The following is a 20,535-nucleotide window of genomic DNA, read 5'->3' on the forward strand; positions in this document are numbered from 1 at the left end:
ACAATTATTCTTCAGTTACCAAAGATTTAATTGGTTAGAACTCTATATTGAGCAAGAATAGGTCTTCCCAGAAACAAACAAAAAATTTAATTAAAAGTGAGTACATCACCTTCTACATATTCCATCACCATACACAAATGGCGCTTGGTTTCAAAGGAACAGTACATGCTAACAACAAATGGATTTTCCGCGAAAGTCAGGATATCCCTCTCTACAAATGCTTGTTGGATCTGATTTCTAAGGATTAAGTTCTGTTTGTTTATTTTCTTCATTGCAAATCTTTGTTTAGTTTCCTTGTGACGAACCAAATACACAGCTCTGAAGAAATAGAAGGAACAGTTAGTCCTTGAGTTTGTACATCATTGATAGAATGTCAGGACAGTTTGATGATTCGACTGGGGATGGAGTACAATTATCAAGGAACAAATGAATATGGCTCATTATACTTACTTTTGAAACCTGAAGTATACAGATGCAATCAAAGTAATGACATACTGTCTGTTGATGTTTTGTCCCAACCTCATTCTGGAGGCTTGGGCCACAGACTTCCACAGTTGGACAACATTTACGGATGAAGTAATACAGTGACTGCCATTTGGCAGGATGGCTGACCAGGTGACTGCCTGCCACCAGGATTTACATGCGAGCAATCGACCTGCTTGGCCACATTACCAATGCAGCTTTCTTGGCCAACAAGTCTTGTCAGGGGTCTCGAACCCAGAGCTTTTGGTCCAGAGATAGAGATCCCATTCACAGCGCCACAAAAGCCCATAATGACAATACATTCAATTAACTGTGCTGCAGAAGGTAAACATTTTTTTTCAAAAAAATTCCATGATTTTAAACTGAGTTCAGCAATATTTTAACCATTGAAAGTAACGCTGATGTGCTTCCTGAAGCTGCGCAGTATCAACTCACAATAATCTCAGGGAATCATAAAATGAACACTCTCCTTTTCCAGGTTAATAATTCACTGTTGCAAACAGGGTACGCAGATGATTGCCTTTATACAGCTTGAAATGAAAATGGAAGCGAGTTGACCTTAACCACGACACTCACCCATAGGCTCCATTACTGATCAGCTTCATAGTCTCAAAGTCAATTTCACGTGGCTTTTGCCTTCCTTGAACTGAAGGACTAAAGGTCTGCAAAGGAAGAATGAATTTAATTTTAAACTTGTGAAAGAATTATGGTATCAGAAAATTCTTGAAACATTGCATTTGTCTCTAATGTTGTAAAACTATTTCATGACTTCTGACGGTTTTTCATCTGTTACTTTAAGGGAACATTATCTAACTTTAGCTCGGCTTTCCTTCAAAAATTAATTCAGTCAATATTTCAAAATAAGTCTGTTTTAAGTGACAAATTGTTATGTTCATCAAATAGAGGCAACATTGAACAAGTGTGTTTGAATTTCAATGCTTTTCTTTAAATGTTTAAATCATGGGACATCAGCGCTGTTGAAAAGGAGGGACTAAACCTGAATCCACGTACAAGACCGATCAATCAGATGTTGGAAGCTGTAAGAAACTCAAGCCACCGGTTTCCCCTTTCTGGAGGTGAACAGAGGAGGAAATAATGGGGCGGTAAAAACAGAAATTCTTGGACAAACTCAGTGGGTCTGGCAGCAACTGTGGAGAGAAAGCAGAATTAATGGTTCGGGTGCACTGACTCTTTTTCATAACAATGGGCAAGTTGGCCCCGTTGAGATACTCTCCACCTTCTTACCACCTCATTACCTAAGTGCAGGGTGAGTAGGTCCATTTGGGATTTTCTTGACTCACTAGCAATTAAGGCCTGTTGGTGATCAATTAATAACCATTTAAGGGCACAACTTGCCCCCTCCCTGATTACTGGCCTTTCTGGCAGATGAGAGAGGTGGTTACAGACCCAGTTGAGAAACAAGGGCAACCTGCCTGTCAGGTTATGATGGTGACAATTAGAGGTATTTACGGAGGGGCAAGGGAATAGCTACTGAAAGCCGAGATGTCTCCTGCTTCCAAAAACTCCTTTTCCAACATCTCTCAGCAGCAGGCTTCACCCAGTGGTCTTTAGGACTCAGAAGCTGCCCGTCTCTGGCTGCTAAGCTACTGATGTCTCAGGATGCTACTGTCAAGGTCTGTGATAAGACAAGATACTCAACCTGGTTCGCCTGTCATCTCTCAATGAGCTGTCTGGTGCATGGTTTGTTGAGTTATATCGACAATGGAGGAGGCTTATTAGTCACGACCTCACAGATGCACCCCCACAGTTGAATGAAAGTGGGACATTCATTCCTTTAGTCTTTGGTGTGATTATATGTCTATTTTGTTGTCCTGGTGGACTGGAGAGGACTATTATGAATTAGCAGAAGTAGGTCATTCATCCATCAAGCCTAATCCGCTATTCAATAGGAACATAGCTGAACTGTTTGCGTTCCAAATTCAATATTCCCATATACCCTGTTAGCATTCGATTCCATTTCCTAACAAGAATTTCTCTACCTTCATCTTAAAATGTTGAAGAACACTCCCTCCAATGCCTTCTAAGGCAGGAAGCTCCAAAGTCTCTCAGAGAAAAACATTCCCCTTAACTCTGTACCATAGGGCAGCACTCAATTTTGAAACAGTGACCCCTAGTTTTGGACTTTCCCACAGAAGGAACATCGTTTCCTCATTCACCTTGTCAAGGCCACTCAGGATTTTATAAACTTCAATCAAATCATTGTTCATTCTTCCAAACTCCAGTGGGAACAAGGCCAGACTGTCCCCTTTCATCATAACACAACCTAACATTCCAGATATTAATCTGGATCAGAATGATCTCAGATTGATATCAAATCTTCTTCGAACTACCTCTAACGTACTTACATCCTTTGTTAAACAAAGGAGATGAAATCTGCACAGAGTATTCAAGATGAACTCTCACCAATGTCCAGCATAATTAAAATATAATATTGTTAATTTTATTTTAAAACAGAAATTGCGACAGACATTGAGCAGGTGTGGGAGCAGGTGCAGGAAGAAAGCAGTGTTAACTTTTTCAATCTTGTGACTCCTGCTGCCACGACATATTACCAGTTCTCATGAAGTGTCACCGGATGAGAAACATTAACACTGCTTTCTCCCCACAGAAGCTGCCAGTCCTGCTGAGAGTCACCAGCAATTTCTGGTTTTGTTTCAGCTCTCCAACATCTGCAGTTCTTTGTTTTATTTCATTTTTTATTTTATGTTCAATTCCTCTCACATTCCATTAGCCTCTTATTCACTTGCTATACCTGCAAACTAGCTTTTTGTGATTCATGTACGAGAACACCTAGATCCCTCTGCACCTCAGAATTCTGTAGTTGTTCTGCTTAAGCAATATTTTTTTTTGTCCTTCCCGCCAAAGTGAACAACTTCACATTTTCTAACATTATACTCCATCTGCCAGATTTTGGCCTCACTACTTCAGTCCTCATCCCTGTTATTTCATCTTTGCAACATACTTTCCCCTCTATGTGTCATCTGCAAATTCAGCCACCATACCTTCAATCCCCTCATTTAAGTAATCGATAGACAGTGTAGAAGTTGAATGGTCTTGCACTGACTCCTCCAGAATTCCATTCCAACCAATCTGTAAAAGACTCATTTACGCAAGCTCTGTTTTCAGCCAGTCAGCCAATAACTCTAACTATTCTAGTACTGGAAAATTTGTTTTAACCGGCACTCTTGATAAACCAGCAAAAAATTACATACCTCAAATACTGGAAGTTTACTGTATTATCGTGATCTCCACGATGTCACAGTAGTCAACTGAGGGTGCAAATGTGAAGACGCTCTGCCAGCAAGCTTTGTTTAGGAAAAGCTGCATTTTTATTTAAGTATTTTATGCTGTAAATAATGTATAACAGTGATGTGTATACCCCCTGCAATTCTTTTCTATTACTTGGCGTGTGTTTTTACATTGATTATGTGGACCTCTTGATTATCCGGAATATTTGATTGACTGGTACATTCTTGGTCCAATAGATGCTGGTCAATAGAAGGTTTGCTGTACTTCACCCTTCTACTAGGATCTCTTGCTTTGCACATCAACCTATTATGTGATACCTTGTCAAATATCTTCCGGAAATCCAAATACAGTGCATTAATGGACTTCCCTTTATCCACAGTGCAAGTGTCAAATATCAATGAATTCCAAAAAATTGGTTAAACACAATTTTACTTACACAAAGCCACACTAACTCTTCCAGAGTACCTTGAAAGTTTCAAAGTGCCCAATTATAACCTCTTTAATGACTCCCCATGACATATATCAAGCTAATGGGGCTTTTTGTCCCCCTACCGTTTTCTGCTTCACTCCCTTCGTGCATAGAGGGGTTACATTGGCTACTTTCCAGTCTGATACCTTTCCAAACGTATCTACTTTAAATCTTGTTAATAATCAAAGGATAAGTGTCCAATTAGAATACCTGAATCTGTCGCCAACAACTTCATGGCAAAACAAATATAACAGATGTGAACAAACTAAATATATACAAAACACATGCCTCCAGAAATAGTGAACTTCACATTTTTCTGGACTTTTCCCACTCACTTCGAGTCATCGACCCAGAGAGATATACAGCACGGAAGCAGATCCTTCAGTCCAACGTGTCCATGCCAATCAGATATGCTAAATAAATCTAGTCCCATTTGCCAGCATTTGGCCCATATCCCTCTAAAACCTTCCTATCATATACCCATCCAGATGCCTTTTAAATGTTGTAATTCTACCAGCCTCCAACACTTCCTATGGAAGTTTATTTCATACACTCACCACCCTCGCTGTGTGGAAAAAATTGTGCCTTGGGTCCCTTAATCTGTCTGCAATGTGTAGCTCCCTTATTTCCTCTTCACAATATACTTCTCTTTCATGACCTGAACCTATCTGGTGTGATAAACCAGTAGTCACATTTCTAAGGATAGCCACTTCAAAACCCGAATAATTGCATAAATTGTGCCGGGATAGCTTTAGGTATTAACAACATACAATAAAGAAACGTTGACAAATTGCACAAGTCTGGAGATCTATACTATTTATTTGAGTGAAGAGCCGAACAGCAAATATACTTACACCCAATGAGTCATCAGTTTCAGGAGTTTCTGCTGTTCCACTATCATAGCTAGCCAACTGGGCCATTTCTTTTGAGAAAGAAAAAAGTTACCGATTAGGGAAAACAACAGTTGATTCAAGGCGAAAAGGCCACTCATTAGAATTAACCAAAAGCAATAAATATTGTGAAACATGTTGCTAAAGATTGGAATTTTCCTTGATAGCTTAATGCTATGCTGCAGGTGACTAGAAGTGTTATTCGCTCTATTTTCCTTTTACTAATTTCACTGCCTTATTTATTCTGATTATAACAAATTCTGTACTTTGCTATATCTAGACCAATTATGTGAGCCTGCCACACTTCCATTTAGTGCTTGGCACAGCAACCTGTCCTTTCGCCATGCTTATTGGGATTGTTTTACCTGATTTCACTAATTGTCTGAGACCTTTAAATTGTTCACAACTCAAAGCGGTTGTTAGTAACTGGTACAATCCTCAAACTGAACAGTGGGTCAATGAAGTAGCTACAATGACTGCTGAGACTTTTAACATGTTTGTGAACCAGCTGAGCATCTGTCCCTTTGTACTCAAACAAACTATTTCTCAAGGCCCATGATAGAAAAACTGCTGATAACAACAGAAAAATAAAACTTCCTTCTGGAGAACCCATCTGTGATGCAGTCACTGGTGCCTAATAGGTTACAAATCTATTTTTTAATGGTCAACAGGAAGAAAAATTGAATTTATACGGCACGATCTCCCATCAGCAGTGCTGACTACGGTGTGACAAAGCATCCAACTTGCAGGAGCAACTGATCTTAAAAAAAAATGAGTAGACAATTGAATTGGCTGAAGAGTCTTAAGGAATTTAACATACTTCAAATCTCACAATTTGCCATAAGATTTGAGAGATACAGAAACATTTGTTTAATTAGATGGGTTCCAATTAGATGCTCAAATGCCTTTTTAATGACTGTTTTTAATGTGCGACTGCTGCTGCATTTGGGGCTTAATAGACCAGCAAGGCAAGTAAAAATGAGTGTCACTGATGGTCATGCTGTGCCAAATGAACAGGGCAAGAACAAATTAACGTAGAGCAGATGCATGGTACCTGAGCAAGGATAAGAAGGCTTTAAATAACACGTACAGCCTCCTAATGCATATTCTGTCAGAAAAGTACTTCTGTAATTAGTTATATGCTAATTTATTCATAACTCAACAGGAAAGTAAATAAATAATGCTTTCTCTGCTTTCTTAAACACATTTACACATCCAATACAAAATGATTGTTTTTTTTGTTTAGTGGTATTTTCAAGAGATTATATTTCACAGCGAGTGCTGGGTATGGAAGGACATCCCAAAAGCATCCCAAAACTTTAACTCTACTTTAAAATAACTCCTCTACAATGCAAAATTTCCCAAAACACAAATTCAAATTACTTTTGACTAACTAGTATTTGCTTATTCAATACTTTCAAAAAAGGATTGTTTCAAACATCAAACATGAAGAAAAGCATCAAAATGTACATGACAGCAAAGTTTTAATGATCTTTTAATAAGGATAATTTTTAATTAGTCACTTTTAAGATTTGTGAGAAAGAAGCCATTTTTAAAAATTCATTCATTGAATGGGGGCATCACTGGCTATAGAGCATTTATTGCTCACCCCAATTACTCTTAAGGTGGTGGTGGTAAGTTGTCACCTTGAACCACCACTGTTTCTGGTGCGTAGGTATACCGGCACTTCTGTCAGGAAGACAGATTTTGACCAGTGATAGTGAAGGAACAGCAAGTTTGTTCCAAATCAGCATGGCATGTGGCTTGAAGGTGGTGGCATTGACATGTATCTGTCGCCATTGTCCTTCTAAGTGGTACAGGTTACAGGTTTGGCAGATTGAAGAAGCCATGGCGAATTGCTGCAACACTTTATGCAGATAGTATATACAATGCCACTGTGTGTCAGTAGTGAAGAGAGTGAATGTTGTTTTCTAGGTATGCCAGGAGCATTATATCATTGCTACACTTTTCTCGTAATTTTTATTCCACACTTGACTAAGCACTCGGTGAAGTACAATTTGCAAGTAACACAATTAAAATGATCACTCACCCTCCAAGGGATCTCTAGTTAGGCCCAACTGACTGATAATATAACGGGGAATATCGGATTTAATGCCTTGTCCTTCTTTAGCATGTCCTTCTGCTGCTTCCAACAAGTGATAGAATTCCTCAGGATCAAATTCCTGGAATAATAATAAAAATTTACCTCAGTCAATGCTTTAATATCCTCTAATATCTCAAATTTATTCCTCTGTGCAAAGTTTACGGGAACAAAAATGTCACCGTGCTTCAAAAACAAACTCTGCAGGTCAACAGATATATTAAATCATAATCTCAAAGCATGTCTCTTGTGTATCAACTGTTACAATCAGCTAGCCCAAATGTATATTGTTCATCCCTGCGTAAATAATTTTCAAATGTATCATATACTCATATGACAAATTGTTTATGTGATATATAGTCTCTACAGTATCACTTCAGATTATATACATTATCATTTTGACTATTTGCCACATGCATATCTTTAGTTTTGTGAAAAAGGACTTACAAGACATTCCAACAATCGAGCTGGACGAGCAATGATGATCAGTAATTTCCTGACCAATTGATCAATGACTGCTAGTTCATTACTTTCAGAACGTTTGTGAGCCTAGACATAGAGAAAGGAATAATGAGAGCATTATTTTAATAATCTGTGCATAAGGACCATTATTGGAATAAAACTCTTTAAAATTCTTTCTAAATTAACCAAACATAGGAACAATTTTCAGTACTTAATCCCCCATTTAAAAAATCTTCAAAACAATTTTCCCCACATTAAAGCTAAATTACAACTGTTGGCATTGTCAATCATTCCACTATAAAAATCATTAAAGACTCGAGGCTCAGAAACTTGATTAGAATTCCATTACAACACAATTAAATACAATATCTAGCCAACATAGCTGATGGCATGATGCATTAGTCAGTTATAAAAGCAAGTAGAATATTTAACCCCTCAATCCTGTTTCAATATACAATGAAACCATGGTTGATCCATGACCTAATTCTACTTAGCCCAGCTCCATTTTGCTTACTGCATTTGGTTGACTAAAATTGATCAATCTCAGATTTAAATGAGCAACTCATCTAGCATCAATCTCTATTTTGGCTGTTTCCATGTTACATGGGGTTGTCACTCTTTGCCATTCCTCAGATTTGGTGGATGGTTTTACTGCTGCATGGCTTTCTACCCCCCAAGCATTACCATGTCTGGGAACATTAGGAATCTACTGCCTTTCATCCCAGATGCAAAGGACTGAAGCGCATCCTCTGTGCTGTAATCTGGTTTGCCTGCACCATTGGCCGGGTTCTTTGGGAGCAACAAATCCTGGAGAACTTGGAACACTCCCAACTGTGTCACTTGGGCACCAATGTAGCATCAACTCTGATTTGTGAACAAGATTTCCAAACTTCCATCACCCTTCTCATGCAAAAGGCTTTCCTAACTTCAGTCATGAAAGATCTGGCTCCAATTCTTAAGCCGTCATCGAAATACTTTCTATCTACCCTGATTCCCACAATAACATTCTAAATTCTATAATTCCTAACCATAATCTCATTATTTCATCTTCAAAGTCCAGGTATCAATCTGTTAACTCATGAAAAACCACTTGCTTTCTTCGATATAGGCAGAAATAGAAGAACTAATTAAGGCACTGTGGCAGCACTTTATTTCAGTAAAAAGAATACTGGGACAGCTATTGATAATAATTATTTTACTAACTAGTTGCTGCATGCTAGTGTCTACTGATTTGATTTTTACTGTTAAGCAGTATCACAGCTGAGTGATAAACTGTCAATAATCACTGGTCATATTTAAACAGAAAGTCAGCTACAAAGCCTTTACTGCAACAGAGATGATGATAATAAACATGGGAAAGAGCAAACTATCCCAGGCACCATGACAGCAAAATATATTTTTATTTTTGCTGCACCTCCTGGGAAATCAAAACTTTTAAAATGAAGATTTCAAGTTTCTGTTTTGGTATGGAAAATAGTTTCATAGAAATCAAGGTTACTGGGTCTCAAAATGTCATTTTTATTGTCCTCTTATTATTTTTTGCTGATTGGCTATTCTACCTAGATGCTTAAAACCATTGTGAGGAGAAAACTAAGGTCACTAGATACACTGCTCTGTCTTTCACTTTACAAAGCACAATTGTTCAAATACCGAGTCACTGTGTCATTATAGCTTCTGACTTTTAGACATCCCCTTAATCATTCTCCTTATACTGACAGAATGGTAGATGAAAGATTTAAATTATTTATTCAGAGTCCCTCAAGTCTACCTTTCCCTTTCTCGAAGAAAGCTGACCTCTATGCATCAGTTTTGGAATGAAAGTATTATTAAATTCTGTTGGCCTAACAGGAATGAAGACTGGAATTTAATGATACAACAACATTATTTAGGTTTCCTTCAAATTATTTGACCAGTGTAAAATTTTATCCCTGTGGCAGAGTGCAACTGCACTCAACTTATAACAGGCAACCCTAAATACATTTTAGTCTTCATCCGTATGAAAAAAAATTATAAGCTTTGTGGAGTTTTTATATGCATCAAGGAGACTGTGTCAAGAAAGCATGTTTTCCACTCAAATAATGGTAGCACTGGGCATTAAAATTGGAAGATTATTTAATGGAAAGACTCCAGAACCATCAAGACGGTGGACAGACCTCATTCTAGGATTCCTGCCACACTGATGAAAATTGCTAGCTCTGGCAATGTGGGATAAGGGTGAGAGGCGCATGTCCACACACTGCACTCGCAATCTGGCTGGCTTCACTGGTGGAAGGCATCCCCTAAACACCTTCAACTTTTCTGGTGTCATGCCAGTTTCTTGGTCACTCATGATTCAAGACCCTTCAGAAGACTGGTGAATCATTATCTGGATATTGGATTCTCTTGAAGAGTAAATTCAAAACCCATACCTCCCCCATCCAGCACCATGACCCCTTATACTCTCCATGTCAACTCATTCCCTCCCAGCCACTCTCCATGGCCCCTCAAATTATCCATGTCAACTCAATGACAACTCATGGCCTTCCCATTCTTCTTAATCTGCTATGCACTATGTATATAACCAGGGAGCCCCATAATAACAATGGCAAATGAGGAACTGTTGTGAAAAATAAACACCCAACCATAAATCACCTTTTGAAAAACAAAAGTGCTGTTCCTACAACCTTATACAAGTGTCATTGAGATAGACCATTAAAGTACCCGTAACAGGGACTTCAAACAATTTAACTCTTTCAATTTTGCTGAATTAAACAGAGACATTAACAAACAGAAAAAAAAAATCACTTAAAAATGTCTATCAAGCAAAATCAACAAATCAGTACAGTTGTTGAAACAGGGCCCAGAGGGGCAGGGAGTGGGTGGGGATAGTATGCTATTGCTGGGCTGTGTTACGTGGAAAAGGCAGGGGAGTGGCACTGGGTGAACTGCTTCTCCAGTGGGCCAGCACAGAAATGACAAGCCAAATGGCATCCTTATGTGCAGTAAACTGTTCTATCACAATTTCTCAATTAACTGATGTAATGCTGGTAGCATTATCTTACAGTACAAGATCCACCATAGCACTCAACATAAATTTTGGTCACAAGCACCATCAAGCATGCAAATTGTTACTCTTTTAGTTGTTAAAGGTACTACATAAATGCAAGCTGTTCTTGGCTGAGGTGTAGTTACACAGATAAGCAGTAAATTGCCGAAAAGACTAGATGTGCTACTAGGCAAAACAATAATCTCAAGATTTCCTTCTTTAAATTCATTCCTTCATACTGAAAAGAAACTCAGGATAAACTAACTTAAATCAAAGATTCAATTCACTCTATTTAAGCAGAAAAATGTGCAGAACTTAAGAAAATTTCCTAATTTGGGTTTCTATCTGATTTTCACGGTCAGAGACTGATTAATTTGACATATGAAGACAAATAGCCCGAGTTCAGATTAAAAGGTTAGTGCTTCAAAAGTCTGAATTTGAACACGCCATTTACTTCGGTTGCATAATTTGCTGCTCTCCTTTTTTCAGTGTTCTGCTCTCTACAGCTGGATTAAATATCTTCTGTCATTACTTAATGAGCTAAATGACTGTTCAGTCGCTTGGAAAGCACGAAATGAGTATTATATCATGTGGATCCCGATTGGTCAGGTTTCTACTGGAGAGGCATCCAGCAGAAAACTCAAGTAATCAGCAATTCTGCTTGGAGTTCTCTGTTCCAAGGAAAACAACCCCAGTCTGTCCAGTTTCTTTTCCCAGCTGAATTGCTCCAGCCCTGGCAAACATCCTGGCTGCTGTAAATCAGGAACAAGAACAGAAGTTGCTGGAAAAGCTCAGCAGGTCTGGGAGCACCTGTGAAGTAAAACAAAAATCAGAGTTAATGTTTTGGGCTCCAGTGAGTCTTCCTCAGAACTCCAGAACTCAGTTAGGTGGAAGGGTCACCGGACCTGAAAAGTTAACTCTGATTCTTTTTTTCACAGATGCTGCCAGACCTGCTGAGCTTTTCCAGCAACATCTGTTTTTGATCCTGGCAAATAATCCCTGCGCTCTCTCCATTGCAATCACATCCTCCCTTTATTGTGGCGACCAAAAGTGCACACAGTACTCCACTGCGGCCTAACTAACATTAGACACAGCTCCATTGTAACCTCTTTGCTTTTATATTCAATGCCTTGAACAATAAAGGCAAGTATCCCATCAGCCTTGGGCTTTTGTGGCACAGTGATAGTGTCCCTGCCTCTGAGCCACTAGTCCTGCATTCATGTCCCACCATCTCCAGAGGCATGGAATAACATCTGAGCAGGTTGATCAGAAAATACCTCTATTATGCCTTCTAAAGCACCTTATCAATCTGTTGCTATCAAGGACATGCATACCTATGTGCCTCCGATCTTCTGTGTTCCTAGGGCCCGACCATTCAACATGTACTCCCTTGCCTTGTTCATCTTCCTAAAATGCATTTGCCTTACTCTCTTCAGGACTAAATTACATTTGCTATTGTTCAGCTCATCTGACCAGCCTGTCTATATCTCTGTCATCTAAGGTTTCCTGCCTCACTATTTACTACACCACCAATTTTGATTTGATTTGATTTGATTTATTATTGCTGCATGTACCTAGGTGCAGTGAAAAGTTTTGTTTTGCGTGCAGTACAGGCAGATTATACCAAACAAAGTGCATTAGGGTAATAGTACAGAGCGAGGAATACAATACTACAGCTGCAGAGCAGGTGTTCAAACAGCAAGATCAACATGAAATTTAAAATTTGAGAGGTCGACTCAGAAGTTTAACGACACCAGAGAAGAAGTTGTTCTTGAATCTGCTGGTACGCATGTTTAAACTTTTGTACCTTCTGCCCAACGGAAGAGGTTGGAAGAGATTATAACTGGTCCCTCAGAAATTTTTCCAAGTTTCCCTGCGACTGCTGTTAGACTCACTGGCCTATAGTCTCCTGTTTTATCACTTCCAACCTTCTTGAATAATGGTATTGTATTAGCTGTCTACCAGTCCTCTGGCACCTTCCTGTGGCCAGACAGGATTTGAAAATTAATGTCAGAGCTCTTGCAATCTCCTCCCTTGCCTCCCATAGCAGTCTTGGATACATTTAATCTGGGCCGGAGGATTTAGCAACCTTCAAGCTTGCTAAAACCACTTGTACCACTTCCTGCTTAGTGCTAATTTGCTTAAGTATATCACAAGTCCCTCCCCAATTTCCTGATCTCACTAAATAGTGAAAAAGGGCTCGCTGCCACAAGAAAGACTGCCTATATCATCAAAGATCCATCGCACCCCAGCAATGCTCTCCTACAACCTCTTCTGTCAGGCAGAAGATACAGAAGCTTGAACACCCGCACCAGCGGGTTCAAGAACAGCTTCTTCCTGGCCACTATTAGACTGATGAATGGACTCTCTAACTTCAAATAATGCTGATCTTGCCTAGCACACACCCTGTGTGATGTAACCTGTATACTCCTAATTTTTTTTTTTGGTTAGGTATACATGACAATAAATAAATCAAATCAGAATCAAATTAGCAAATCTAATTTCTAAAACCAGAAACACAATCCCTCTGACATCACAATTTAAAAATCAGTATATGCCCAAAAGTCAATAAAAAGAAAAATGATTGGATGCCATTCCTTAAAAGAAAGAAGATCTTAGTTGTTATCGAGCATTTCCCATAACCTCCAGATAAACTCAAATCAACTTGCAGCTGATGAAGTAATTTTGTAGAAGTTAATTTGCATTACAGCAATATCCCAGAAGCAGTAATACGATTGTTAGCCTGATAATATGTTTTTGGTGATACTGCTTGAGGGATAAACATTGGCCATGACAACGAAAAAACAGCTCTGCTCATCTTTGAGCTTGGACATTATTTATTTCCATTAAGGGGGCAGGTATGGTATGAAAAGATGATGAGCGGGATTTTCACGGTGACAAGAAGGTTCCAAGGGAGAATGAAATCCGTAAGACCATGAAAAACAGGAACAGGAGTAGGCCGTTTGGCCCTGCTAACCTGCTCCACCATTCAATAGGATCATGGCTGATCTGACATCCACTCTTTCCCCATAACCGTTTATTCCTCGACTGATCAAGGACCTATCTATTTTGGCTTTAAATATACACAAGATCTCTGTTCCTTCAGCTGTCTGTGGCAAGGAGTTCGAAAAGCTCACAACACTCAGGAAAAATTCCTCCTCATCTCAATCTTAATTTGACACCTCTTTATTCTGAGACTATGCCCTCTGGTTCTAGACTCTCGCATGAGGGGAAACCTCCACTCAGCACCCCTTAAGAATCTATATGTTTCAATGAGATCGCCACTCATTCTTTTAAATTCCAATGAGTAGAGTCGCAACCAGCTTAGCCTTTGCTCATGAGTCAATCCCTCCACACCAGGGATCATCCTAGTGATTAGTTTCCGAACTGCCTCCAATGAAATAATATCTTTCATTAAATAAGGGGACAAAAACTACTCACAGTACTCCAGATGTGATCTCACCAGCACCTTGTTCAATTGCAGCAAGACTTTCCTACTTTTATACTCCAAATCCCTTTAAATAAGTGTCGACATTCTATTAGCCTTCCTGATTATCTGCAGCAACTGTGTACAAGCTTTCGGTGTTTTGTGCACATTCCTCTGGGTTGCAGCTTTCCTCCATTTAAATAATAGTGTTCTTTTGTTCTCCCTTTTAAAACGAACGTGCTCATATTTTCCCCACACGAAATGATGGCCAAGACCAACTCTGGAATTCCAAACCCCAATACCCAGCCTGTCCAATTTTCACCAGGAATATTTAAGGGTCTGCGTGCTGGTTTTGGTTGCAAGCCCACATTCTGTGCCAATCTGGCCAGCTCCATCACTGTCACAGGCATATCTTGGTTGTCTGCTGTTGCAAAGTTGGGTAGAGTGCTTGTAGATTGGGAGGCAGGAAGTTAGAATTTGGTGTTTTGTAAAATGCTAGGTCCTTTGCATGGTCCTTTGAAAGATGATATGCTTTTTCTGTGCTTAGAGATTTAAATTGGATGTCTGTGAGCAGCAGCTTGAAAGTTTGCAAGTGCACAGAAAGCACCCAAATTGAAACATTTGTATCAAATGGCCGTACAGTTAGCAGGCCAAACAATAGTTTTTACCAAGACAACAAGTTTTGAATTTCGCCAATCAATTTGAACCAGGCACTTAGAAAGCAAAAATCTGTCTAATTTAAATATGATGGTTTTGACAACACAGGACCAATCCTATTGCAAGATATATTGATATGTCATCAAGGGTATAAAAGGAGGGTGCAGTTGGTCAAAGCCCCAGAGCTAACTGCCATCTGCCAGAGTTAACAGCCCTTAGCTCTCAAGACAGAATCGCTGGCTTTCACAGCCTCCTCTATGTATTAGAGAAAGCACCATCTAAATCACAACAGTACCAGAGAAGGCATTCCTGACAGAAAAATCGATGGAGAAGGCACAGAACATTCCGAAAGACACGTTACCTGGCTGTAATTTTGAGACACTAAATTTTTTTTATATAAGTGGGACTTATATTTATTGGAACAGCATACCATTAGAATCTTGCTTTATTCGTGAATAGTTAGTAGTTAGAAGGGGTTTATTTAGTTTATTAATAGTTAAGTTAATTTGTTCACTGTTAGAGTTAGATAAATAAATTGTTACTTGTTGATTTTAAAGTGAGTCTCGGGGATTTATTTTATTTAGTTGCTGAACACCAGGTTACACCACTTCCACACCTTTTTTGTTTTTAAAGAAACAGATTATAGGGCGAGGTGCTCCACTTTACCGTTTCACCTTCAGTTTCGGGAGGTGTGGGTCAACCTCCGCTTTTTAGCAATGCCAATTTCCTGGAGGTGGGCCAAATTAATCCTATAGTGACAGCAGGATGCGTTAAAAAATAATTTATAAGTTGTTGATAATTTGCCACTCACATTAAAATTCCGTTTTTACTCCTGGTCAACAATAACATCAACCATCCAGGCTGCATAAACTATTAGTAGCAGAAACTGCAAGCTGTTGTAAACTCTTTCCTGTGTGTAAATAAAGGCTATAAAACCACAAGACATGGGAGCAGAATTAGACCATTTGGCCCATCGAGTCTGCTCTGCCATATGATCACAGCTAATAGGTTTTAAAACCTCACTCTCCTACCTTCTCCCTTTAATCTTTTAACCCCTTACCTTTCAAGAACCTATCTAATTCTGTCTTAGATACAGTCAATGGCTTGGCCTCCACAGCCTTCTGTGGTAATGAATTCCACAGATTAACCATTGTCTAGCTGAAGAAATTCTTATCTCAGTTCTAAAGGGTTGCCCTTCACTCTGAGGCTGTGTCCTCCGGTCCTGGTCTCTCCTACTTGTGGAAACATCGTCTCCTTAGTGATGGCCACCACATTTACCTTTGTCCCTTGCCTCTCGAAATTCTGGCTTGCAATAAGCATTGTGCAATTGACAGAAGAGATCAGACAGCTACAGATGTCAATCAAAGAATATTTTCACTGGAGCTTAGGTGCTTCAACACATTAATGAGCCTCTGCGATCTCAGCCAAACTGCTTGATACATTCTTGGGAATGAGTGGGGAGCATAAACTGAATACAATATGGCAGTGTTTGGGGCTAGAGGGCGTGAGAGATGAGGCCTTACTTTTACAACTGGAATAGAATCCCACAGCACTGAGGCATCCTTTTAAACAACTCACCTTAGCATGTAGCAGCCTGCAGTTGCTTTTGGACCATTTTTTCTGGTCAGCTGGCCTGATTACAAACTCCTTTTGGTAATGAAAATCCTGTCTTTAGGGAACTTTCACCAAAAGTAGTATGGCCAAGATAAGAGTTTTCCCAACTCCCGCTATCTGCCTCGAGAATAAAAATCCAAGCTGACATCTCCAACTGCATCGTGTGTTCAGTGTTATTATTGACATGTTAAGCCTGGAAAGTACACTGATGTCCCTGGGGTGGGGTTTGAACCCATTATCTGTTGACACCAGAGTGACAACACTTAGCCAGGGCTAGTCCATGTTAAACTTATCCTCCTTTTTACCTGTCAAGAAAGGCAACTGTACATTTTCAACACCTGTCCATGGCTTCTAACAGGAATAGAGTATGTCTCAAATATGTATCTTTTCCTCTCTGTGATAGCATTCCTGTGGTTTAATTCGACCCTGGAGGAGCTAACAATTCTGAACTCGTGAAGACTGTTTTCAAACGGAACTTTCTTTGGGAAACTCCATCAAACACAATGTTGTTGACAATACACCTCCCGTATATTGCTTTCAAATCAGATTGACCATTTCCTTGGCATTATACTTGATCTGAAGCTGAGCATTAAATATTAAAATCCTACCCAGCACCAAGATCACTTCACCTCCATTACTGCCCATTGCTGTCTTTAGCTCTCCTTTTACAACCACTAAAAGATTCACACTTTCATTGTTTAATTCGTAATTGCACTAATAAACTCTCTTTATCTTGTCTGCCAATCTTCTATTCTCATTAACTTCCACTGGCATTATCCCTCAACACGAATATTTAAAATCCTCATCAAGATGTGGAAATACATCATGTAATTGCAAAGTGCTTCAGCCTTACAATGCTTCCATCAAATGTCCATCCCCATGCAGTGTCTATGAAGTCCTTTTCAACAACTTTCTATGTTAGAGGCTCTCCATAAGTTTAAGTTCAGGAAAGGTATAAAGCTCTATGAAGAGGTATGAGAGATCTACCAGGATGTTACCAGGCATGAGGGACTTTAATCATGAACTCAGGTTTGAAAAATGAGGATTGTCCTGCTGGGAGCAGAGAAGGTTAATGGGTAACTTAATGCAGGTTTTCAAGAGGATTTTAAGTTTGATGGAGAAAAAAAGAAACTGCAGTTAAGTGAATGACAAAAAAATCAGAAGTCACAAAATCGTTCTTAGAATATCTAGACGGGTGATGGGGACATAATTTTTCCTTTCAGGATTGTCAGGATATGAGATGCTCTCACTGAAATGAGGGTATAAGCTATTTCTATAAATCATTTCAAAAGGGCCTTGAACAGATACTTGAGGATGCAGTACTTACTGGGTTACAAACAGCAGGAATAGAAGCCTATGCATGGCTGCTTTTTCAAAAGTCAGCACATGCATGATTGGCTGAATGGCCTCACTGTGAGCTCTAACTTTCTATAATTCTGTGTTGCTGTTGGGATGACAGACAACTGTCCAGTAATGAACAAACCGACAACGTCAAAAACTTATCCCTTAGATTCTGTAACATATTGGAGGTAATGGGGAATGAAAAAAGGCTTTAAATTTAAATAAATTTGCAGTTCCCAGTTTCAACCTTATTTCCATTTTGTGGAAGGAATTTTGCCCTCTCCAGCTATTCCAACAAAACAGCCCCATGGAGACTGAAGTCTTGCATTTAAGCTTTTGCTAATAGCATACCATTACTATAAAACTGTGGAGATTATGGCATATGTTGCTGTTTACTTCAGCCTTTTTATTGCTATGTTTTGTTCCGCAGTACAGACAACAAAACAGTGTTGTGTAATCACATGACAATTCAAAGTTAACAAAATCTTCAAATATTAAAATGTTTAAAAAGATCAATGTCCTGAAATTTCTGTAAGTTTTGTCAGAAGCTGAAATTTCTGATATTACTCCTTTAAAACCTGCAGCACTATGCTGTATATTCAATGAGAATATAGCAAGGTGTCAACATTAGAGGCAGTTCAGTTTATACTAAGACCCTATCTCTTGCTTTTCTAACAAGTGCTGTGCCTCAGGCTGCCAACAGGAGTGATGAGTTTTGAGCAAATCTGCTTAACTTCGGTAAGAAACTTTACAGTTGGCTTGAAATTCAGAATGCCACTGAACATAAATATCTGTGGATGTACAAGGTTACCCTGTAGCTGTTCTTTGTATTGGTATCATTACAGATTTTGTAGCATTCTGTTCAATGCCACCAACACCAATATAATAAACTTTTCAAATCTTTCTAAGACCAGGGCCCTAAAATGTCATTGTTGGTCTGCATAACAATGAACTCTAGAATGCTACATTAAGACTTAACCCACTAAATGTAAAAGAACACGAAGTTACCTTTCTCTCTTTGTGTTCAAGCTACAATGTTAAAGCAACATTATATTCAGAGGAAACAGCAGAACACATACTGTACTCTGGTTGTTTAGTCCAACTACACAGAATTAAAATCTATTCACTGATGTGTATCCACTGAACTTATGGAGCATGTGTTGGATTTTCACAAGTAGATAGTTCTTACAGCCACAGATGACACCAGGGTGTGACTAGACTTCCAAGACAGTTAGCTCAAGCTGCTTTACTAGACTCACTGGTACTTTGAAGCCAGATTGTCTCACCATAGCTTTGGATCCAATTATGTTATAATTTGAATTTGGTGCCAGTTTTACAACAGAGTGAATTTGGCATCTGTGGTGCAATGGTAGCATTAGATACTCAGTTATTGTCGTTTTCTTCTTCCAGATTATAGAACACAAAACAACATTGAAAAGGATTCAACATTAAAGCTAATTTACAGAAAACTACCTATCTTTACATAAACTATCCAGCACTGACATGTGTTCAAGACAGGTTTGTACTTGATCCTATCTGCTAATAAGCATAGATGGTGACCAGCAAGGGATTTCTAGTGCTTCAAATCTGACCTAGCTACTAATTTAAATGGATGCACTGAAAAAATTTACTTAGGGACTTCACAGTAAATAGCTCAACATATTTATCAAGTAAAGAACAAGTACTAGGTTTAAACCTAGCCACTCCTGCCATTAAACACTGAAGCAGAAAATCCTTTACTGAAGTTAAAGGTTTAAATAGCAAAACTGAATCCCATGAATACAATTACACAAGAACGAGATAAACACCATGGGAAACAAAATATTTATGTTGTGAACTCAGATCTGGTCTGTCCATGGTTCAGTAAGTCTCTGGAAGAATAACTCAGATTGGAATGGTTTTGGACTGATGTTAGCTTGGGGCACTGGCAGGGGAAGGATGTGGGGTTGCAATTACCTCCAATGCTTTTGTTTGATCAAAGTGGGTTAATCAGCCATGGATTGGTAATGTTGGCAGCAAAGGCAAACCCATGGCTCAAATATAAGGACAGTATTGGACATAACATGTCACCAATCATTTTCTAGATTTATATATGATTAATGGCCACTTGGGAGAGGAACGAAGGATGTGTAATGCATCTAAGAATCATTCTTGGTTGGCAGGCAGTGACCATAAGGAATGGGAGATGAAAGCTGGCATGGGAAATAAGTCAAACATATTCATTTAAAGAACATAAGGTTTAGGTTAGCTGTGAGAAAGGACAAGGAGCAAGTTAGGGTAAAATTATTTACCTGGAGGAGTACCAATTCCCGAATGATGATTAATGGATTTTGTCCAGGTAAATTGAACCAAAGACTGACAGGCAAGACTGTGGCAGAACAATGGTTTGCCTTTCGAGCAGGGCTGACATGGGTACAGTCAAGGTACATTGATATTAGGGAGAAATAGAGCAAACAAGTACTGAACTCTCTGGAGTATGGAAGAGATAAAGTGGAAGATGAAGTAGAAAGGGTGCATATGACAGATAGTGTCAAAAAATGCACATGAGAATCAGACTCATTCTTGTAAGTTGGTAGGAGTAAACCTGCTGTCCTTACTCAATCTGGCCTCTATGTAACTCCAGATATGCAGCAATGTGGTCGACTCTTAAAAGTTCTCGGAAATAGCCCAGCAAGTCACACTAATGCATAAATAAACTACAGCAATGAACAAAACCAGACAGATTATCCAGCATCAACTTAGGCCCTGGAAAATTGCTCACTGAACTCTTAACAATTTATGCCAAAATTGGGAGAG

At 39.1% G+C, this 20,535-nt stretch overlaps 2 protein-coding genes across 3 annotated transcripts in view; both read right to left on the reverse strand.

The window, feature by feature from the left end:
- Positions 1 to 20,535, reverse strand: part of LOC109920222 (microtubule-associated serine/threonine-protein kinase 4-like) — a 763,378-nt gene that overhangs the window by 658,809 nt on the left and 84,034 nt on the right. For both annotated transcript variants that reach the window (XM_048595288.1, XM_048595289.1), the window contains exons 8-12: positions 7,661 to 7,762; positions 7,163 to 7,295; positions 5,077 to 5,144; positions 1,060 to 1,145; positions 110 to 318 (exon numbers count right to left, since the gene is read on the reverse strand). In XM_048595288.1, coding sequence (XP_048451245.1) covers positions 110 to 318; positions 1,060 to 1,145; positions 5,077 to 5,144; positions 7,163 to 7,295; positions 7,661 to 7,762 — 598 coding nt within the window. The remainder of the gene's footprint in view (positions 1 to 109; positions 319 to 1,059; positions 1,146 to 5,076; positions 5,145 to 7,162; positions 7,296 to 7,660; positions 7,763 to 20,535) is intronic.
- The window catches only part of LOC125482815 (microtubule-associated serine/threonine-protein kinase 4-like), a 399,885-nt gene that overhangs the window by 129,816 nt on the left and 249,534 nt on the right, over positions 1 to 20,535 (reverse strand). The window lies entirely within an intron of this gene.

The sequence above is a fragment of the Rhincodon typus genome, chromosome 3 (assembly GCF_021869965.1).
Source record: "Rhincodon typus isolate 14 chromosome 3, sRhiTyp1.1, whole genome shotgun sequence".
Classification (NCBI taxonomy): Eukaryota; Metazoa; Chordata; class Chondrichthyes; order Orectolobiformes; family Rhincodontidae; genus Rhincodon; species Rhincodon typus.